General features: G+C 41.0%; 1 protein-coding gene across 15 annotated transcripts in view; it reads left to right on the plus strand.

Moving 5' to 3' along the window:
- Positions 1-23060, plus strand: part of gpat2 (glycerol-3-phosphate acyltransferase 2, mitochondrial) — a 176625-nt gene that overhangs the window by 133113 nt on the left and 20452 nt on the right. For 14 of the 15 annotated variants that reach the window (XM_086314873.1, XM_086314872.1, XM_086314885.1 and 11 more), the window contains 10 exons: positions 760-870; positions 1104-1174; positions 1269-1379; positions 1804-1926; positions 8016-8115; positions 13739-13872; positions 14049-14148; positions 16849-17034; positions 18281-18379; positions 19098-19180. In XM_086314873.1, the coding sequence (XP_086170999.1) occupies positions 760-870; positions 1104-1174; positions 1269-1379; positions 1804-1926; positions 8016-8115; positions 13739-13872; positions 14049-14148; positions 16849-17034; positions 18281-18379; positions 19098-19180 (1118 nt within the window). The remainder of the gene's footprint in view (positions 1-759; positions 871-1103; positions 1175-1268; positions 1380-1803; positions 1927-8015; positions 8116-13738; positions 13873-14048; positions 14149-16848; positions 17035-18280; positions 18380-19097; positions 19181-23060) is intronic. The other variant, XM_086314884.1, reaches the window with a different exon arrangement.

Here is a 23060-nt window from a genome sequence, read left to right on the forward strand (position 1 = left end):
TACACACAGGTTTAGCCTGATAATCCGCATGCCTCTCATTTTTTTGGTCTACCTCTTTACTTTGTACTTTTCCCCTGAACGAGTATGGCCCTTTAAGTTATTGATAGTTCGATCCAAACTTTCATGATCATAAGGTTTTGTCTTTAAATTGACCTTATCTACCAGTCAGCTGCTCTCTTTTCTGGAATCCATCATCATTCAACTTGGAGAAAGTGTCATTGATCTTAGGAGATTGATTAGATCTTTTTTTCCCAAAGCCAGGCGATCACTCTGAATCCTGATCAACACAACACATCGACCATGATAATCAGTCGGTTGGCGTGTTTTATCGTACTGTACTGCAAATATTTGAACACCTGACCAGCAGTCAGCTTGCTCGGGGAGGCCTGAAGTGTGGTTGATTAGTATACAGTACACAGCCTGGCTTGTTGAGCGCATGAGCTGTTTGTTTGATTTGCACAGGGAGCGTCTGATACAGGGGCTCACATGGGAACTGTATTAATATTTACTGCACTGCTAGTAATGGCGTGCCGATATGAATTCAGAGTTAAACCAATCAAAGAGACAGAAAAAATTTCACAAGCTCAAAAGACATCAGGGTGCAACAAATTAAAGTCAAATAAGATAAGAAACATTAGTTTTAGCTTTATGTACGTAATAACATGGCAGTTGAGTGTTATTTCAAAAAGTGGATGTGGTTGTGGTTTTTCTGCATGTGACATCCTGTTTGTGTTGTGTCTGTTTTGTGTTTCTTCCCAGCTGTCATGTGGATTAAAGATCAGGAAAATGATGAAAACTGTGCCTCCTTGTTTGGGGAAGTTCAGGCCAGTTGTGGGCCAGTGCTGCCACCAGTGCACCCCAGACAGTCTGGTGAGTGTGCAGAGTAATTATGGATCTCTTTCACTGAGTAAAAAATGCTGACTTTATATGGCACGCAAAGGTTGTGAGTATAAAGATCCTCTTGTAGCTATCCCCATTCACATAGTGTCCTTCAGCTATAGCCTTTTTTTATACAGTAAATTGGATTGTGCCCCACACAGCCCATTCGTGGTTGATGTTGACATTCAGGTCATCTATCTTTATCTGTTTTTGTCATTGCTTAGAGCAAGAAGCTTGGACAAAACTATTCCCTTGGTTTCCACAACCTGCTGAGTGTCAATGAGACACAAACCAGGTAGTATGAGAATCCACCGCATTCGGGCAAAGCCACACAAATTTATTTGGTCCCAGCGCTCTCACTCATGCTCATTTCTTTGAATTGTATGCAGGTATCGAGGCTGGCTGGTGCGGAGGGTGTGCTGTGCCCTGTTTGTGAGTGGGTGCAAGGTTTACGGCAGTCCTGTTAGCGGCAGGCTTGAGCGAGTCTGTCAGAGTCACAGGTACCTGAGGAGAAAGAGAGGGAGGATGACAGGAGTAGAGATGCTGGAGGAGAGTAAATAAATGATAGGCAGAGATACAGAAAATGAAACGGGTTCCTGCAGTTCTGCAGAGAGAGAATGAGAAAGGACTAGTGGAGATAAGACAAAGACATGCAAAGAACAGAAAAGTAAGGCTATCTCAGTCTATAAAGAGTGAACGAAGAAAGATGGGATAACTTGAGGAGAGGTTTCAATCTCTGTCACTGTTCCTCAGTTTGAAGCTGTTGTTGTCCCTCCTCCTGTGTAATTGAGTTTAACCTTTATGTAACCTCCACACTCAGGGATGGTGTTGTTGTCTTACTGGAAGGCTGGTGTTTGTCTAAGTGTAGCACAAATGAAGCTTTGTTCCGTATTAACCCTGCTGTCCTGTGACCATGTGTTTCAGGGTGAAGAAGGCGCTCACAGCAGAGCACAAAGCACCTGAGGGGGGAGACGGCCACGGGCAGCTAGATTGTCTCTCACCATTCCTCCCCCTCATTAACACCTGCATCTCCTCTGGCGTCTTAAGGTTTGTTTATGTGTGCATGAGTCGATTGGGGGGAAAAAAAAGCTAGGTTCAAAGATGGTTGTTTGTGTGTGTTTACTAATACATCACATTTGCATATTGATTCAGAGCTGTGCTGTGAGACCTTTCATTTAGAAATAACGAGTGAGATGTATCATATCGGTGTGCCTGAAGCAAAAATGGAGTTGCAGTCTGCAGCGATTTCTTTTAATGATTTTTTTTTAATCTTTTGATGCAGAAAAGATGAGCCTTTTGATGATATAACGATTCTAAAAGATTTTCACATCTTAATTTATGAGAAATTCCTATTTTATTCTCATTCATTCGCTGCTACTCCATAATGGCTAAGGAGTTAATTTTATGTATTTTCAACATTAAAGCAACATTGCTTTTCTAAAATGTAATTTAGGTCTATACGACTGCTTATCCATATGCATTGTTGTTATGCGAGTTGCTCAGTTTTAGAGATATTGCCTTTTCTTGAATATAACAGAACTAGGTGGCATCTTTTTTGTGATGCTCAAAGTGCCAAAAGATACTTTTTTTTTTTTTAAAAACTCAGCAGTGACAGCTGTTTTTTCAAATGTCATGGCCAGGTTACAAAAAATAAAGTGCAAAATTGTGCAGTTTCATGGAAGATTTTTTTCTTTTGTCCTCTCTCCATCTGCCAACTAAAAGATGCGTGCGGCGTCTTTTATTTGGAGGACATGATCGTTACTGACTTTTTTTCACAAGCCTCTCATCATGGGTAGATGCTCATTTTCTTCTGCGCAGTGATACAGTAAACGGGCGTAATTTGGTATAAAGAAAATAGTTCCTGCATGAAACTTTCTCTACTTTCATGAACGTGATGTTGATGCTGAGTTTTCAAATGTTTCCCCAAGTAACAAAATAGATTAATTGAGATTTATTCCCATTGTAATCAAGAGAAGCAGTATAAGAGAGAGACTGCATTTCAACAAATCCTGAATGGAAATCTAGGATTTGTTGGGCTTTGGAGAATTCTGTAATGGCAAAAATTATGTTTTTTTTGTTCCTGCCCTCAAAGAGCCAGTCAAGAGCCGGGCAGGAAACTGAATTATTGCTGTTTCTGAATTTCTGCCCACACACAGTAAAAATACACCACAGTTTTAACTTTGGTTGTGCTGTATACGTACTTGTTTTTGACCCATTCTGTGGCCAATAACCTTCTCTTTTGCAGTAAATGTATAAGATCTGGATTTTTTTTTTCTTTTAACTTTTTTAAAAATGACGTTATCGTGAAAGTTAAACCTGCTTGAAGACCAGTTGGTATCATCCAGATAAGCTGCGGGCAACTGCAGTGACCAAAACGATCATACGTTGAAACCAAGCACACCATTGTTTTTCTTGTGACATTACCAATAAGTTTGATGTGTCACATTTCCTATTGGAAAAACAAAAGTTGTATCCAAGATGGCCGACTTCTAAATGGCCGCCATGGTCACCACCCATCTTGAAGAGTTTGCCCCCTCACATATACTAATGTGCCACAAACAGGACTTTAATATCACCAACCATTCCCATTTTATTACGGTGTATCCATATAAATGGCCCACCCTGTATTACTGGCGAGTGACAAGACTTGCCTGTAGAAGGACTTTGATGGAAGGCAGACATGTCCACAGCTAATATCTCCAAAACTGGGCATTCCAAAATAAAATGACTAAAAAAAAGAGCCATCTAAAAAATATCAGGTCAACTGTCCCTTTAAAGCCTCGACAACACCAAAGCCACCCATCAACTGATCCTGCCAACAAGTATCATTTGTGCACTCAAGGTCTTTAAAGCTTTTTCTCATTTTCATTGAGGGTTTATTCTGTCCAAAAACTATTAAAAACACATTAATGAGCCATTTGCTGAATGTTTTTTAATGACAATGAACATTAACCCCCCGACGCTAATGCTAGGTTGGCCATGAAAGAACTTTCTGCAGCCATTAACAAACACCAGAATAAACACCCCGAGGCTGCTTTTATTGTTGCTGGCGACTTCAACCACACCAACTTAAAGACAGTCCTCCCCAGATTCCACCAACATGTCTCCTGCCACACCAGAGGAGACAAGACTTTAGACCATGTGTATTCCAACCTGGCTGGAGCCTACAAAGCCACACCCCTCCCCCACATTGGACAATCGGACCATCTCTCCCTGTTCCTCACACCTCGGTATTCACCACTCATCCAACGTGTGAAACCTGCTGTGAGGACAATTAAAGTGTGGCCAGAGGGGACAGACGCAGTGCTCCAGGACAGATTTAAAAACACAGACTGGAATATGTTCACCCACACAGACCTGGACCAGTACGCCTCATCTGTACTGGATTACATCTCCAAAACCACAGACAGTGTCACCACCCAGAAACGGATCACCATGTACCCCAACCAGAAGCCTTGGATGAACCGGGATGTTCGTCTCCTCCTGAAGGCCCGCAACACTGCCTTTAGGTCAGGAGATGCACGCGCCTACAGTACAGCCAGGGCTAATCTAAAGAAGGGCATCAAAAAAGCCAAACACCATTACAAAAAGAAGGTAGAAGAACACTTCTCCAACTCCAACCCCCGACGCATGTGGCAAGGACTCCAGACCATCACAGACTACAGGACCACCAAACCCTCCCCCGCATCCTCTGATGTCTCCTTCCTCAACGAGCTCAACAACTTTTATGCTCGCTTTGAGCGAGGGAACCCCACAACCACAACCAAAGCAGACATGACGCCAGACCACCAACCTATGACTCTCTCCCCCACCGATGTAGGAGCGGTGCTGAGCAGGATCAATGTCCACAAGGCTGCAGGCCCTGATGGCATCCCCGGGCGTGTTCTCAGAGCGTGTTCTGGGGAGCTTGCAGGAGTGCTCACAGACATATTCAATCTGTCCTTGGCCCACGCTGTGGTACCGGCCTGCTTCAAATCCACCTCCATCGTCCCGATACCCAAAAACTCCAACCCATCTTGCCTCAATGATTACCGCCCAGTAGCACTCACCCCCATCATCACTAAGTGCTTAGAGCGACTGGTCCTAGCACACTTCCAATCCTGTCTCCCCCCCACCCTGGACCCCCACCAATTCGCATACCGCCGGAACAGGAGCACAGAGGATGCAGTCTCCATCGCAATGCACTCTGTCCTCTCACACCTGGACAACAACAACACATACGCCAGAATGCTGTTTATAGACTTCAGTTCAGCATTCAATACAATCCACCCCTCATAACTCATCAGGAAACTGACAGACCTGGGTATCAGTTCCCTCATCTGCAAATGGTTACTGGACTTACTGGACTTCCTGACCAACCGCCCCCAACATGTCCGGCTGGATAACCGCTGCTCATCTACCATCACAATGAACACCGGTGTACCACAAGGCTGTGTGATGAGCCCTTTCCTCTACTCCCTCTTCACCCACGACTGCAGACCTGCTGATGGTTCCAACACCATCATTAAGTTTGCAGATGACACCACGGTGATTGGCCTCATCAGTGACAACGATGAGGCCGCCTACAGGGAGGAGGTGGATCGTCTGGCTGAGTGGTGCGACAGAAACAACCTGCTGCTTAACACCGAGAAGACCAAGGAGCTCATCGTGGACTACAGGAGGAATGCTGACCCACATCCACCCATCCACATTAAGGGGACGGCTGTGGAGCGTGTGAGCAGCTTCAAGTTCCTGGGAGTTCACATCTCCGAGGATCTCACCTGGACGACCAACTGCTCCAAGCTGGTCAAGAAGGCTCACCAGCGCCTCTTCTTCTTGAGGACTCTGAGGAAGAACCACCTGTCCTCAGACATCCTGGTGAACTTCTATCGCTGCACCATCGAGAGCATCCTGACCAACTGTATAACAGTCTGGTACGGGAACTGCTCTGCCTCGGACCGGAAGGCGTTGCAGAGGGTCGTGAAAACTGCCCAGCGCATCGCCGGAGCACCACTTCCTGCCATAAAAGACATCTACAGGAAGCGGTGTCTGAAAAGGGCTGGGAAAATCATCAAAGACCCCAGTCACCCATCACATGGACTCTTCACCCTCCTGCCCTCTGGGAGGCGCCACAGGAGCCTCCGGACTAAGACCACCAGGTACCGGAACAGCTTCTTCCCCACAGCTGTCAGACTCCTGAACTCTGCCTCCTGACATCTGACCCACGTTAACTCATGGACTGAACATACACACACCCACAATGGACAACTGTACCCTCAAACACAATAATAACATGGACTGAACCACCACTCACAACCACTAGCACTTTATATAGCCTCTGTAGAAACTATCTACACCCTCACTTATCTTAACTGCACTACTGTATAGCTCTGTGTAAATAATCATTCTGTACATTCGATAATCTTTAATCCTACAACTGTTTACAACTTGCATAGTTCCCATTTCTGTATAGCTGTATATCCCAGATTCTGTAAAGTTATTTATTTCATTTCATATTCTGTATAGTTTTTCATATTTATATCCTGTTCATATCCTGTACATAGCTTGTACTCACTACAGCCTGTACATACTTATAGTTATAGAATATTCACAACATACTTCATACCGTGTACATTATAACATACCATAATAGACCCATTTCTGTAATATACTCACATATCTATATTATTGCTAATATATATTGTAATATATCTATATCACTAAAGCACTTCTGGATGGATGCAAACTGCATTTCGTTGCCCTGTACCTGTGCATGTGCAATGACAATAAAGTTGAATTCTATTCTATTCTATAATTCTAACAATGTTGCATCAATTGAACTTAGACCGTCCTTGTGCTTTGTAGGTTTACTGTGGATCAGTGTTGAAGAATAGTCCCCAACAAGCATGGAGAAATTAATTAAAAAGCCTCTTTTAAAGTGACGTGGCCATTCATGAGTCACTTTTACATCTTTCATTACATAGATGGACTGAATAAGTGAAAAATGTTAAGAGCTTAACTCACACATTGTTGGCTTTAGTGTTTTTGCAGTATTAGTTGGCGATACCCAAAAACGCACAGCTGTGGTTGCTATGACGAACAGGCCAATCACAGGCTCTTATGAATATTAATTATCAACAAAATAGCCCAAGATAATTGCCAGATTCATTAAAAAAAATTCATTTCAGTAATTATGTTTATTTATGTTTTTTTTTTTTTAAACCAGCAGAAAAAGCAGAATTTGAGGCTCAGGGTTTCGGATTTCTGTCTTACAAGAATGTTCTACATTTTTGTACACAGGATTGTTTTAAGAATTTTTACTGGAAAAAATTGGAATAGTCAGCTGTCAGTGGAGATATGTAGATATCACAAATTCCTACTTCTTTTTGGTCACTCGGGGGAAGAACAATAGGCTTTCCAAACCCTAAATTGTGTTGAAGAGACAAACAGAAATGCTTATGTGCTACTGTAAGACAGCTCAAAGCTTCTTGTGTGACTGCTTACAGATGAATGCCTTTCTAGCTGTCAATCATCATGCTCTTCAAGATGACTGACAGCTGTTTGAGACACAAACTTGTCCACGGCTAGTGGACGGCGTGTTTTTGATCTCTGCACTAAGTTGTATTTAAATTGAAATTGGATGTTATGACTCTATCATCTCTTGGGACCATGTTTCTGTAGCCTCAGATAGTGTCAGAAATTCTTCAAATGTCTAGTGAAATGAAGTGGAAACTTTATTTTGTTTCTAAAGAAACTTTTTGACTGTCTTGAAGTTTAAGAAATCTCTTCAATATTCAATTTCTCCTCGCTTCCTCAGTCTCCCTCATTTATAGACTTTGTCTCTATCTACATCTGTCATCCTCTCACACTTGCTGTTTTATTGCTTACTGATTCACTTCTTTCCTATGTCATCATTTTTTTTATCTCCATCCTTTTCCCCCACTTTCTCTTGCCCCCACCTGTCTCATTTACATAACATCACATTTAACACTGTCCTTTCCTCCCGTTTTGTGCTAAACTGTTTCCTAAATTATATTATTGGTGATTATTTCTCTTGGCTTCATTTGTCTATTACGGCCTTGTGTGCATCTCTTGTCATTAACTTTTTCATCTCTTCTTTCTATACATCCCTCCACCCACTATCCTCTTTTGACTAGATTCGTGTGCTGGGCGATGCTGAAGATGTTTGCTTCTGTGTTCGGCAGCATTCAAGTTAACCTCAACCATCTGCCGGCTTTACACAGAGCCTCACAAGAGGTACAAATTTCTATAAATGCACACACACCTTTGTAGATTAAATATCTGCTATGCTGAAGGGTGTCTCTTGCTGCAAAAAATGGAAAGTACACTGTGTGTTTGCACAGTGTTGATACTGGGAGGTTTTGGCTTCACATTAGGTTGTGCTCTGACATCTATTGAGATGGTAAACAAGCTGCCGCCCCATTTGTAAACACATCTACTCCAAAAGATTTCAAGGTAAACAGAAATGTGAGAATATATTCGGTAAGGTGAAGTAGGGCTGGGCGATATGACCCAAAATTCATATCTCGATATTTTTTAGCTGGATGGCGATATAAGATATATATCTCGATTTTTCTTTTTAAAGCCATAAGTTAAGAACAAAAAGAGAGTTCTTAGTCACACTGTGTCCCAGATGTCACACGGGCACTTTTATTTACATACAGCGTAGATATTACTCAAAAATAAATTATCAGCATATATTAAATAATCATGGTCCATAAATAAAAGAAAATAATGTTGTTTTTGTGCATAACAAAAAGCTCACAATTGTGCAGTCAAAATGTAAACTAAAAGACGCTGAGCATAATAACAAAGAGACAGATTTCACAGCTGCTCCACGTCTCTGAACAGGTGCCATTTGTGGTCCTTATACACACACTGTACATATCACTCCGCGAGGCTCCTCCTCTGTAGCCGTAATTCTCCGACAATCCATCAAGCGGTGCAGCTCCGTAGCTTAGCAAAGTCATATTAAAACATTTATTGACAGATTGCTGAGCGCTGTGTACCACATAAAATAGGTTCGCGGTCAGTAAGCACAACCAGAATTCATACATAAGGCGCACTGTCGATTTTTGAGAAAAGGAAAGGATTTTAGGCCGTGCAGCCCCTCTGGGCTGCATGTCGTTAGCGTGGTTAGCTCGCTAACACGTTGACGCCATCCAGCCCCACGCACGGTAACTCGCTAACGGAGATTTTCCGCTTTCATCTTGTCATTGCCTGCAGGTGAAGCTATGGGGGAGGCGGAGTTGTGTTCAGTGCAGGAGAGGCGAGGCCGAGTAACGTTGCGTAGAGACAAAAGTGGACGAAAGAGAGGCAAACCTGCGGCTCCACAAGTATAATTATAACGTAACATATATTATATCGATATAAACGATATTGTCACATCTTATATCTCGTATGAAAATATATCGATATTTTTAAAAAACTCGATATATCGCCCAGCCCTAAGGTGAAGTAAACAGATCTAATTGTCTGGAATCTTTTGAAAGTTGAGGTTTCTCCTGCTTGCCTTTTTATGTGGAATTATTTTCTTTTTCTCCTAACAAACTTCACACTTCACAATTACATGGTTGACTAAATAAACAGACGTAAATAACTCTGAATCAGGCTTAAAATGGGCATGAATGATTTCAGTGAGCGAGGTCTTCAGCTTTGTTATCGCTGAAATGTTGTGTGTCTAAAGTTGTTTTCACAGATAAACTCTGGAAAACGTCAGTACATTCAGGATGTTGTGTGAAGTTGTGCTTTCTCACATGTTGCACGCGGCAGTGCATGTGAAAACAGCTTCCGCTAACAGAAAACCTCAAATGTTATTCTTATGATTTCTAATGGTTTTCAAATACTCTGCTGTGAAATTAAGTTAATGTGACTTTTAAAAGTAAAAGTTGCACATCCAGTCCTGATGAATAAAATACTCAACTTGGAAAGTGTTTCTGAAATACAATAAGTAATTCACTGTGACATAACGGCAGTCAGTGGAAAACAAAAAATCTTCAATCCAGTGAGGACGGATTCAACAAAGATCAAAGTTCACAATTTAAATCACACGCTGATGCGCGGCTCAGCTGGCTGGAGTGTTCACACACATCTTCAACCTTTCCCTCTCTCTGTCTGTAGTCCCAGCCTGCTTCAAAATGGCCACCATCGTCCCTGTACCCAAATCCTCCACCATCTCCTCATTGAACGACTGGCGACCTGTAGCCCTGACCCCCATCGTAAGCAAATGCTTCGAGAAGCTGGTCAGGGACTTCATCTGCTCTGCACTACCCGACTCACTGGACCCTCTACAGTTTGCATACCGCCACAACAGGTCCACTGATGATGCCATAGCCCTGACACTACACACTGCCCTGTCACACCTGGAGAAGAGAGACACGTATGTGAGAATGCTGTTTGTAGATTACAGCTCAGCATTCAATACCATCGTTCCCTCGAAGCTGGACAGGAAACTGCAGGATCTAGGACTGAGCAGCTCCCTCTGCAGCTGGATCCTTAGCTTCCTGTCTGACAGACGCCAAGTGGTCAGACTGGGCAGCATCACCTCATCCCCCATCACACTGAACACTGGTGCTCCACAGGGGTGTGTACTGAGCCCTCTCCTGTACTCACTCTACACCTACGACTGCACAGCCACTAACAGCTCCAACATCATTGTGAAGTTTGCGGACGACACTACAGTGGTGGGTCTTATCACCAACGGTGATGAGACGGCTTACAGGGAGGAGGTCAGCGCCCTGACCCACTGGTGTCAAGACAACCATCTCACCCTCAACGTCGCAAAGACAAAGGAGTTGATAGTGGACTTCCGGAGGTGCAGAGAAGTACACACCCCCATCACCATCAACGGCGCTGCTGTGGAGAGAGTGAGCAGCTTCCGGTTCCTTGGAGTACATCTGGCTGAGGATCTTACGTGGTCAGTACACACAAACAAAACAGTGAAGAAGGCGCAGCAGCGCCTCTTCTTTCTCAGGAGACTGAAAAGATTCGGCATGAGCCCCCGCATCCTCAGGACCTTCTATCGCTGTGCCATTGAGAGCATCCTCACTGGATGCATCACCACCTGGTATGGCAACAGCACCGCCTACAACTGCAAAGCTCTCCAGAGAGTAGTGCGGTGCTCTGAACGGATAATTGGAGGTGAGCTTCCCTCCCTCCAAGACATCTACAGGAAGCGCTGCCTGAGGAAAGCGGGGAGGATCATCAAGGACTCCAGTCACCCCAGCCATAAACTGTTCAGACTGCTTCCATCAGGAAGGAGGTTCTGCAGCATCCGGTCCCGTACCAGCAGACTGAGAGACAGCTTTTTCCATCAGGCCATCAGACTGCTGAACACGTCATAGACACCTCAGCTTCACTACTGGAACTTTAACATTATGCACTCCACACTGTATATAAATGCCACTTGTTTTGCACATATTCAACTCTGTATATTTTATATATTTTATTATTATTATTATTATTATTATTATTATTATTTTTATTTTTTTATTTATTTATTTTTATTTATTTATTTTTTTTTTACTATTTAATTTGTAAAAATGTGTACACACACACACACACACACACACACACACACACACGTAGGAAAATATTTAGTATACACATCCAGAAATGCATACACTATTATATATTGTACATATATTTATTAGTTTCAGGTTGGCCATTCTTGTATTTTGCTCGTTTGTGTTGTTGTGTTTGCACATCTCTGTTGCTTGTGGGGCTCGCACACAAGAATTTCACTCGCATGTGCTGTGCCAGTGTGCCTGCACATGTGATGTGACAATAAAAGTGATTTGATTTGATTTGATGTGACTTGCATCTTCAGATGGCTCAGTTAGTTTTTTGACACCCATGTGTCTGTATGCACATTAGGGTGGGTGTAGCTCAGGAGTAAGGTCGGTGGTTCGATCCCTGGCTGCTCCAGCCTGCATGCCAAATATTCTTGGGCAAGATACTAACACCAAGTTCCTCTCTGATGCGTCCATCAAAGTATTAATGTGTGTGAATGTTAGATAGGAAGCATTTAAGCATAGAGAAAAGAAGTGCTTGTGTGAATAGGTCTTAATGGGTGAATGAGGTGTGTTGTATAAAGTTCTTTGAGTGCTCCGGGAGAGCAGAAAAGTGCTATATAAGAATCAGTCCATTAAATCCAACAACATCTGGACTTCTCCTGATAAGACAGCAGATGTTGTTCTGGGGATTTCTTCCCAGATTTGGATCTGAATAGCCTATGGTGCTATTTCTGTGCCAGAGCTTCTCAACTGGATTCAGGTATGAAGAGCCTGAGAACCCCTCAGTAGTATGAGTGCTTTTGTCATTCAAGCACTAACTACACCATTTGTCCAAGGGCATTGTGTTGCAGCAGGAGGAGCTGCACGAGCATGAAGTGGAAGTGGCTCTGAGATTTTCATAATTTCATCTTGGTACTATTGGCTGACACCTGGAGGTTTGTGTGACCCTCCAAAGATAATACCATCCCAGACCATCACTGACCCATTGCCAAACCAGTCTTGCTGAATGATATATTGCAGGCAGCTTAACATTGTCTTTTGGTCAGTTTGGTCAGAAACATGCTCATAAGTAACCCACTGGAGATGATTTTTTTCAGGGCTGCAGTGATATTTTTCTTGTACCTGTGTCCTGGTATCTCCTTCACACTCTACAGACTGATGTTGGGAGACACAGTAAACCACATTGGATGTACCATTACTGAGGAGCTCAACTACCTGTGACACCTAATTGGTTTGCAGGTAGAAGTAGTGACAAGGAGACCAGTGAAAAGCAAAACTAGAGAAAAATTAGACAGCAGCAATAAGACGAGCCCCCCCTCCCTTTCTGAGGGTTGCCTTGTCATTGCCTCTCCAGTGGAGGTGAAATGGATTCAGATTTGTGTTTATGACTTTGTATTAAACAGTGATGATCAAGTGTTTCTTGAATATTTTTGAGCAGTGTAATTGTCAGGATATATCGAGGGTTATCTCTGGAGGGACTGTGTACAAAATCAATTTAAATCTTGTTTAGTCCCATTGTCTAAATCTTTACCAATTTATTCATCCATAAATTGTTTCATGACAAACCTGAAAAGACGTTATTGAGGCAAGTTGGGTTACAGCGTGACCTCACTGAACCGTTTGAACCACTGCATACTGGCTATAGTTACAACCAAATTCATATAAAATAATTTCAGGTGTAACCCAGTTATTGTGTCTTTCACTATATTAAAAAAGCAAATAAAAAAGAATAACATATCTTTTATCATGAGTTTATGAAGACTACCAATGCTCAGGCTGCTTATGTGTTTTAATTATTTTATTGCAAAGCGCTTTTTGCTGTAGCGACAATATCGCATGCACAGAAGTGCCATCGTGTTTTATCTCTCTGCTTTGACTTCACTCGATATATAATTGAGTTTGCGATAGTAGCTCTTCATTTCCATGTCCATAATGGAAAAAATCACTAATGCTACTCGAAAGATAAGGGACCACAAAGCAAATAATAGAGCTGTTGTTGACACTGGGGAAAAAAACAAAGTTGCGCTGTCAACTTCTACAATCAATCCAGCCATTCAGGCATACTCACCACCTATACTTGAACTGTGGCTGCATCTTTAAATACTTGAATGTTGACCTCACACATTTTTCACTGTGTCTTTGCTAGTTTTAAAACATAAAATAAATTTTTCTTCATTCCTTCCTGTTTCCTTTGTGTGGCTTGATCAAAAGCAGATTTAATCTAAGGTCACGGATTCGCTCCTTAATCTGTGCGTCACCTCTGCACAATCCGTGTTTGTTTGATGTAATGAATTACAATGTGAGGAATTTTGTTTATCAGAAGCTGCTTCTGTTCTCTAATTCAGGGATCTCTGCTGGTTTATGTGTACGTGCGTCAGAGCGCCGTGGACTGCGCTCTCATCCCTCTCGTGCTCTTCTATCACAGCCTCAGAGTCCCGTACACTGTTTGTCCTCTCCAAATTAAGAACGCCTCCCTAAGGTACATTCATACACACAAACTAAATAGGGTGCTGTGTTTATCACTTTTATTCACGCTACTATTTTTGAGCTGGGCAGTTTTATTTCAAACGGTGAAAATGTGCATGAATGACTTTATGCACATTTTCTTTCATTAAACTAGTGTTTGAGTTATGCTATGCTTTGTTTATCCTGCAGATCCATCCTGCAGAAAGTAGGTGTAGTCCTCCTGCCACCCTCTGCACCTACTGAGGACGATGCTGAGATGGACACGTTGTACCAGTCTGTCATGACTGCTGTAAGTTAGAAATAAGAAGGGTTAGTATATAAGAGTTCCTAGGTCTGGTGATTTTCATACTTTATTTTAAGGAAAAGAAATTGGTCCTTATATCAGACATCAAACTTCCGCTTGACTGCTTTAACAAGCAATTGCAGTGGTTCTGAGAGGCTTTATTTAAGTTAAATGGAAACATCAGGACATTAACAGGCACAAGCTGTGCCACACATGAGCTGGCATAGTGTTAAAGTAAACAGATGCAAACCTCATTCTAGCACATAAAAAAGGGAGATACTGACATTTGTGTTCCCTAAATGTCATAGCAGACCATGAAATAGCTGCTGAGATTTTTAATTTTCTACCCATTTTTTTCTAACTTGGGCAAATATTGCCTGTTTGTAGTCTAACCCAGTGTAATTAAAGGGGACCTTTTTTGCTCTTTTCCAGCTCCATATGTTTTATTCTTAGACTCAACTGGAGAAGATCTGTATGATTTACAGCTGAGTCTTATTTATCTTACGATGGGTATTGATACATCTCCTCTGGTGATTGAAACAAGTTGTCCACCCTTCACCCTTTAAATCAGCTTTCTTCTGTGTCGCTATATTAAGAATTTTCCCTCTCTTGGATGTCATACAGATCCGAGAGTGGTATGAACTGTCTGAACCTGAGCATTTAGAGCACTCTAAAGTCTGAGCTTTTGGCTCACACTGATCACATTATTTGAAACTTTGTTCATGTTTGATACGAGAATCCATCAGTGTAACAGCATATTCACTTAGTGGCAACTTGAAAGGATCAGATGTTGGGTACCCTGTGGTCATAAAGGGATTGACATGGTCAGCATTTACACAATGACAAATTGGTCCTAAAGGACACAAAGTTTGTTAACAATATCCCCCACGTCATTACACCATCACCATCATCCTGAACTGTTGATAGCAGGGAGGATGGATCCATTCCTTTGTGCTCTTTACACCAAATTCTGACCCAACCGCAGCAGAAATCAGAACTCATCAGATCAGGCAGTGTTTTTCCAATCTTCTATTGCCCAATTTTGGCTGAGAATTATTCCTGTTCTTAGCTGACAGAATTCTTCTGTAGCACATCTGCTTGGAGCTTTGACGTGTTGTGCTTTCAGTAATCTTCCATTGTATCATAATGTATCATGTAGACATGGCCAGGATCATCTCGGCTATGTCTACATGCCTAAATGCATTGATTTGCTAGCATGCGACTGGTTGATATAGATAATTGCATTAAAAAGCAGTTGAACAGTTATACCTAATAAAGTGACCAGTCAGTGTGAATTTAAACAGATTCTGTTTAGGTTACTTCTGCAGCACACCAGCATCAGGACAGTTTACCACTTGGGTCACAATATGCAAATGTCCAGTTTTATGGGCAACTACTAATTGAGGTTAGAGGCACAAATTTTTCTGTGCCACAAGTCATAAAAAAGTTCTCCTGGTACAAATTCCTCATTAGTGCTGTATGTGAAAGTTAAAATGGCACACTGAGCCCTGAATTCGAAATCATGTTGCTAATGCATTTTGATGAAAAATAAATCCTAGACAGCAGGTAATTATATAAAATTAGAAGGTAAACAAAAATTCCCATCTTTGTAATTTTGCTGCTTAGTGTATGTGCATTCATTTAAATTCATACTCACAGACACGCAGGGACTTTTCATTGCACTACATGGCGGATTGTTATCACAGTCAGCTCCCCAATCAGAATGCAGCCTGCCACCCTACCATCTCATCCTACTTTCCATTCATTCTCAGAATTACAAAGTAGCTTCAGTCTTTGCTAAAGATATTGCAGCTCTGGAAGTTGGCTAGAGTGACAAAGCCATAAGAACGAGGGTGGGGAAATATGAAGAGCATTGGTAGTTTAAATCAGGAGCTTGACAGGTCGGTTATCTGGGAGATATTCGTGGTGTGTATTGTTTTCTCCCACATCTTGCATCTTTTATGGTTTCCTCAAGTGCCTGTCTAAGTGCCTCAGTTATTTTATTTTTTTACCAGTAATCATCAGCATCTATTTATTCTTAATATCTGTTTATATCTAAGGAGCCAGCCGCTTTGTGATCTGTATCAGTTTACCTAAAGCCACATTTCATTTAAAGGCGCTACTGTCTTTACTAAGATCAATATTGTGTTATACAGTTCAATAAAACAGCTCAGTCTGACGTCGGTATACAGAGACTATAGCTAAAGTGAAACATAAACAGCCTGTTTATGAATTGATGCTGTGAGATGTTTTATTACTTTGTTTGTTTTCAGTTGCGCTTCAAGTGAGAAAGCATATTTGTTTTGCGTGAGAAGGCAGGCTTGTTTATTGCTTGTATTTCAGTGTTAATAGACCTTTATTGTTTATTGAGTGTAGGCCTGTTTAGCTGCTGTTCAATGGTAATTGAATTTCTGTTGTCTGTAAGGGGGAAACAGGATTTGGGGTGAGGGAAGTATCTCTGAATGTCATTAAGTGTCCCCCACAGTCCCGCTTTATCTCTGCTCTTTATCCTGCCTGCTTCCTGCATTTTGACTTGACTTTCCTCCACCATCTGCCTCTGGACTTTTTTTTTAATGTTTCCTCCATCTTCTGGTTTGCATTATTGCTTATGTGTCTTTTCAAAATGCATTGTAGGCGTTTATGTTAATTGTTCTCTGACTCCCAGGATTTTTCACACCTCTGTCTTTGCCATCTTTCTCTCCTCAGCTGGTACGTGAGCTGCTACATGAGGGCCAGGCAATAAGTATTGGTGTGTCAGAGAGGTCTGGCCTGGGTGGCCAGTGGCTGGCTCGCATCAGGCAGCTCATCAAAGAGGGATCTGTCCCCGACGTCAGTCTGGTCCCCGTGGGCATCTCGTACGATTGTGTACCCAAGACCTACATTCAGGTGGATGTGTGTAAACAAACACTTGCAAGCGCACGCACACACTTAATAGGATCCATCTGTAACTGTTCTGTCCTCAGGAACAAGTGAACAGGTTTGCTTTAGTGCTTTGTTTTCAAACTGCAAAAAGGAGAAAGAACATGAGGCAGAAATACTGCATATGGTGAAAGGAACAGGTGCTTGTCAGTGTTATAAAAACAACAGGAAATTAGTTATTGCAGTCTGTGCCATTTTTTTTGGCTCACTTATCAACACGACGAACAGTTGGAGCGACAGCAGTTACTTTGACATACAGCTCATGGAGGCGATCAACATGCAAACACTTTTTAAGATACAACTGAGTGAATGTGAACACAAAGACCTTTCACACACAGATACAGTGTCACTACATCGGAGAAAAAAATAATGCTTTAATAGTGTGATGACTGTATGAATTTACCTAAAATTCACTTTATTTTGTACAGTGTTAACTTGGTTCCGTTATTACATCCAAGCATAGCTGTATGTATGTTTACTTTGAAAACAGGAACTGCTAATAGATAATAAGCAGACACGGGCAAGTTCACTCAAATGTAAGCAAATACAGCCTAAACCCCCAAGAACCCCCAAAATAGCTGTAGTTAGAAAAATAGGAAAAGAGAATTGTCTACTCAAACAGAAGAAAGACAAAGAATATTGAGTCCATTAAAAATAAGATTTTGTAGTTACAGTCCTGTGATCAGGATATCTGTGTTGTGTGTTGACGGCACAAGTTTCTCAGATTTTTGTCTAAAGAGGTGCTCACAGAATGAAACTTGTGGTCTCGAGAAAAAACCCAAAGTTGTCAGTGATGACTCTCCAACTTCGAGAGCTTTCACAACTTTGCTCTCTAATTTCTCACTGGGCAGCTTTGGTCGTTGAGTTGAGGTTTGCATTTTAATATTTTTTCAAGGCAGCTGTGATGATTATTAGTCTCCATTAATAACGCCCTTTGTTATCTGCACTTTGAGATGATACCGGAGAGTGGGTGTTGCTTTTGGTTAATTGCAATAATAAGGTCCTTGCCCCATCATTTCTGCTCTGTCATTCACACACTGTAGACACACAGTGCTGTACACACAGTTCCTGTACTCCTAAGCACACTATGAGGGCGGCTGTTTATCTTAGTACTCGTTATAGATCCTGCTCATTAGTGGTATTGCTGTTCACATGTCCTCCTAAATGTAAATATGTCAAGATATATATCTGTGTGTGTGTATTTTACATATCTTCATAGGTTGGGTTGAGATCTATCTTCCAGTGGTTGTGGTGCCTTTTCTGTTGGAGGCCAGAAGGAAGTGTGAGGATTCACCTCGCCCAGCCCTTTTCTGTCAAGGTACGCAGCAGGAAGCCCATGTCATTAAAAACCCCATTCAGCCGTACTGGTGTTTACTTTGAGCATGAGTTCTGAGCGTTTTAACAGTGGTTAAACAAACAGTCATGTTGTCCTAGTGGAAAGAAAGAAAGGCAGACATGTTTTTGTTGAAAAGAGCTGAGAATATTGTCTCGTTACGCTTTGTGGGATCATTTATTTATACACTCTTGTGCCAGTAAACAGAAAGCTTTGTCATAAATCACACTTTTCACATTGTAATAATTAAATTAGCTTCAAAAATGAGTTTTGAAATTATTTCATTTTAAATTAGTCTTAGTTAAAATTTCCTTTGAGCTGTAAAATCTCATTTATAGCATATTATATTAAGTAAATAATAAATCAATTTCTACATTTATGCCCTCTGTTTTCTGCACGTTGAGACTAGAGAGAGTGAGTGTAATTCAGCACACCACAAGAAAGATAATAAGTTAAATGCCTCTTTGGTTGGCATTATTGCTTTTCAGTAGGAAATTTGCAGGATACACTGTATCACTATATATTAGTTTTAGCTAGATATACCTAATAAACTGGAAATGGAGTTACTAATTGAGTCTTTGTGCAGTTTTATGAACCCAGTTAACAAGAGCATTAGTTTTAAGTAATTTAAAGATGCAAATTTAAAGCTCTTTGCATGTGCATGCGTGTGTAAACGATCCTGTGTGCGTGTGTTTGTGTGTAGGAGATGTGCGAATCAGGCAGGTGCAGAGTAGATGAATGGCTCCCTCTACAGGACCTGTTGCTTCCTGTTATCCTCAACAACCGGTAATCAAAGCTTCTGCATACATGCCTGTATGCGTGAGTGAACATTAATACTGCATATGAACAAACCACAGTGGAACTGCATTGTGTTTTATCTGGATCTGTGAAATTGAAAAGTTGTTTTCTCCTAAACTTTGAAGAACTTTTCTCTAAACCTTAAATCTGGCACAGATATGATGCAAGCACTGATGAGAGTTTTCATCCTCTTAGCCTGGGTCCAATTACCATCAACATTACACAGTCTGCCAGTGAAAAAAAGATAACGGAAAGAAAATAACATCCCCGCTCAATCTCTGCTTGGCTTCTGACGAGCAGAGTGGCTTCTCCCATCATACATTTAATTCTTATGAGAGGGATGGAGGAAAAAACAGCCAAGCGATAGAAAAAGAGAGGAGTAGAGATGGGTAGTTAGATTGGATTGTCATCTGCATGTGAGCAACTTCAACTCTCTGCGCCTACATCATAAACATCCTTGGGCGCTGCTCAGTGCTTCTGCTGCACTCTGTTTTTCCCTAGCTGCTGAGGTTTCAGCTTTAGAGCATTTGCATATCATTTAACCGTTACATATATTTAATTCAGAATGCTACAAACACACTGTATCAGATACTGAAGCTTAGACATTTTAGTGTATATATTTGCATGTTTTGATTTGAATGCAACCACATTTGGGAAGGAGCATTGGCTCACCCTTTAACTACAATATGTAAGAGCTGAAGAGACAGACAACTCTAAAACAAACAAAATGTTTTCCTGATCTTGTGCAAGACAGGATATAAACTGCTCAGCAGTTTTGTTTTGACAGTGCACTTAATTTTTCAATGGTTTGCAGTATATCATCAAGCATTAAGGGTGCCTTCACAGATATGACCTATGTACTTGTATATAGGGATTCTATCATCAACAGATTCTGGGCAGCATGATGCACCTTTGGAGATTCTCTTTTTTTTCTTCAGTTTTTCCATGTAGCTCATAATAAGGTTTAAAGATACAGTGTTTAAGATTTCATCTCTAGATGTCAATGAATGAACTGAATTCAATGAAACAAGTAAATGAATCAGTGAAGCTCATGCCTGTCCAATGACAATGATAGCGAGGTGAGTTGGTCAGGATATCCTGGACTTTTCTGTTAGTAAACTGTGTTGTTTTTGCTGCTGTTAGTTGGTGTTAGCCTCTGTTAGCGGCTGCTAGCTGGCAGTAGAAAAACTTTCATTGTAGTAGATCTAAAATTGTTAGACTCAGACACTAGAATTTAAACTGTTTATCAGAGGGAATGCCAAGCCTAACATTAGCTTGTTAGCTTCTAAAACACAGTTGTTGTTGTTTTTTGGAAGCTTGGTGTAAGCTGTCTGGATACAGGTGAGGTTGCATGTCCAGTCTACTGAAAATAGGTAATTGTGACTGTTTGCCTCATTGACTTCTCAGTGGATTTTAATTCTCATTATTTTGGGCACTACAGCCAACCGATGACAATAAAATGTAGAACTTTCTTTCTATATTTCACACATTACAGTAACCTGTGATTTATAATGGATGGTGAGATGGATAAGTGACTATATGACTGACACTGTTTACAAAAGTGCACACACTTTGTAACTTTTCTTAGTTGAAATGAACAATTTCTGTCTAAAATGTTTTGATATCTTCTCTTAAAAATAATATAGAACCAGAATGCATCAGTGCTACACCACTTTTAACACAGCATCAGATAAACAGCTGAAAAACATTATTGCTCGTTATAGGCACAAATGTAGTGTGAAGTGATCCACTGAACTCTTACTGAACACTTTTAGAGTTAGCTTGAATTTGTGATGCATTTATTTATCTATTTTTTGGGTAAGTGAAATTATTATTATGTAATATAATTATGTAATGAAATTATTCAATATAATTAGATAAGGCTGTTGAAATTTTTTTTCAACTGGAGCAAATAATATCGAGACTGATTCACATGATTTCTTACACAACTCCCCGGACAATGAGTCCACTTCACTTCAACACATTCAAATCGCTGACGGCCAATACAGGATCTTTTTAGTTCAGAGACTATGTTATTACTCTTTAAAGTTATAATCATTTCAGTTTCATTCCTTGTTTAATGAGTGCTTTGTTTGCTGTGATAATTGCAGTTGTGGTTTAATACACCTCCAAAGACTCATTGAGCACAAATAGAAAGGAACAGCTAGTGCTGCTGTTTATGGCGTCTCTCAGTATTTTTCCATTTACAACATTAAGTATATTAATTATAAATTATAGTAATTAACATAGTTGTTTTTTGTGGAGTGGTTAGCACTGTCATTTCACAGCAAGAGGATCCTGGGTTTGAATTTAGCTGTGTTTACATGCAGACACATGTTCTCACTGTGTCTGCATGAGTTCTCTCTGGGTTCTCCGGTTTCCTCTCACAGTCCATGCACGTAAGGTCACCTGATATCTGTTGGGTCAGTACTTGCCATGAATGTGAGAGTGTGTGATTATCTGTCTCCATGTTGGCCCTGTGATGGACTGGCGACCTGACCAGGGGCTACCCCCGACTCTGGACCTGTGACAGCTGGGATAGACTCCAGCCCCCCTGGGATCCTGAATTGGATAAGCAACAAATAACGGATGGATGGATGGCTAGAAAAAAGGCCAGGAATGGCCATCATCTCATTTTGTACGCTAGATAAACTATCGCATACTAAGTGCAGAGCCTGCTTCACAATAAAAGCAACCCCATGTTTTAATGTGAGATGGCTCTTATATGGAATACAAAGAGCGAATCGTGAAAGGCTGCTGCAGAACAGCATGCAGCACTTTTGCCCGTCCCCAGTGACTCCATGTGGCTTTGACAAAAAAAAACGACAGAGCCGATTTGTCCTCTCGAGAGCGGTGGTTTGCATGGGTGTACACGCGTAAATGTCTCATGTTTATTTAGAACATGTAACAGTTCGTGGGCAGATTTGTTTACTTTCACCACCAACCCTCCTGGTTTACCAGTGCATTTGATCTGCAGCTAGATTTGAGTCAAAATTAAACTGAAAGTGTTCAATTTGTTTTACTTTTACTATTTTATTTGTTAAGCCATTAGTCTGTTATATTTGGTTTATTTGCTGTCAATGCAGATTGCTTAAAATATGATTGATCTTTACAAACACATGCCGGGTTTTGGTTTCAAAGCGTCTGAAAGCTTTATAGCTATTCTGTAGACCTAATCTAAGAGATTATTTTTTTCTTCACTTTACAATAGTTTCATTTTTTTAGCTATAAATTAAATAATGTTTCCAGTTCTATAATGTAATACCTCTAAAAAATGTTAAAGAAAAAGAAATATACTAGATAATTATAAATACCCCACTGCAGTCACATGTGGTAAAAATTTATATACTTAGACCTTTAGTAATGTCTGTGAGCTCATTTATACTTACTAGGCTGCCTAATCTTCATCAAAATAAGAAAAGTAAAGTTGTACTTTATTTTCCCCAAAGCTGAGAAGGCTTTGTTACAGCCAGTTAAAGTACCTTTGATAAGTAGGCATTATAAATTTCACTGGAGGTCTCAGCATTTCTCCCATATAATATACAACTTAAATATTTTACCAAGAGGCTTTATAAGATCCTCTTGAGCCTCCATGTAGATAATGCTGACAAAGTAAAAGGCAGATTGGAATCTGACCTGGTTACTATAGAGCCGGAGGCCTGGAGTGGCCTCTATGGCCTGTGCAGCTTTCCAGTGTCCTGGTCTTTAACTCTGCTTGGGAGAGGCAATTCAAGATTTTACACAGGCTGTACATTGTTCCTGAGGGAATCCAGCCTTGTCCAAGTATTATGCTAAATGTCAGTCTTCTGTAAGATCTTATTTTCATTGTTTGTGGAGCTGCCCCCCATGTCCAGTAGTATAAAGTAAT

Source organism: Aulonocara sp. 'chitande type north' Nkhata Bay, linkage group LG12 (assembly GCF_057382095.1).
Source record: "Aulonocara sp. 'chitande type north' Nkhata Bay isolate Kocher_YH1m ecotype deep benthic linkage group LG12, A_spYH_male_GT1.1, whole genome shotgun sequence".
Taxonomy (NCBI): domain Eukaryota; kingdom Metazoa; phylum Chordata; class Actinopteri; order Cichliformes; family Cichlidae; genus Aulonocara; species Aulonocara sp. 'chitande type north' Nkhata Bay.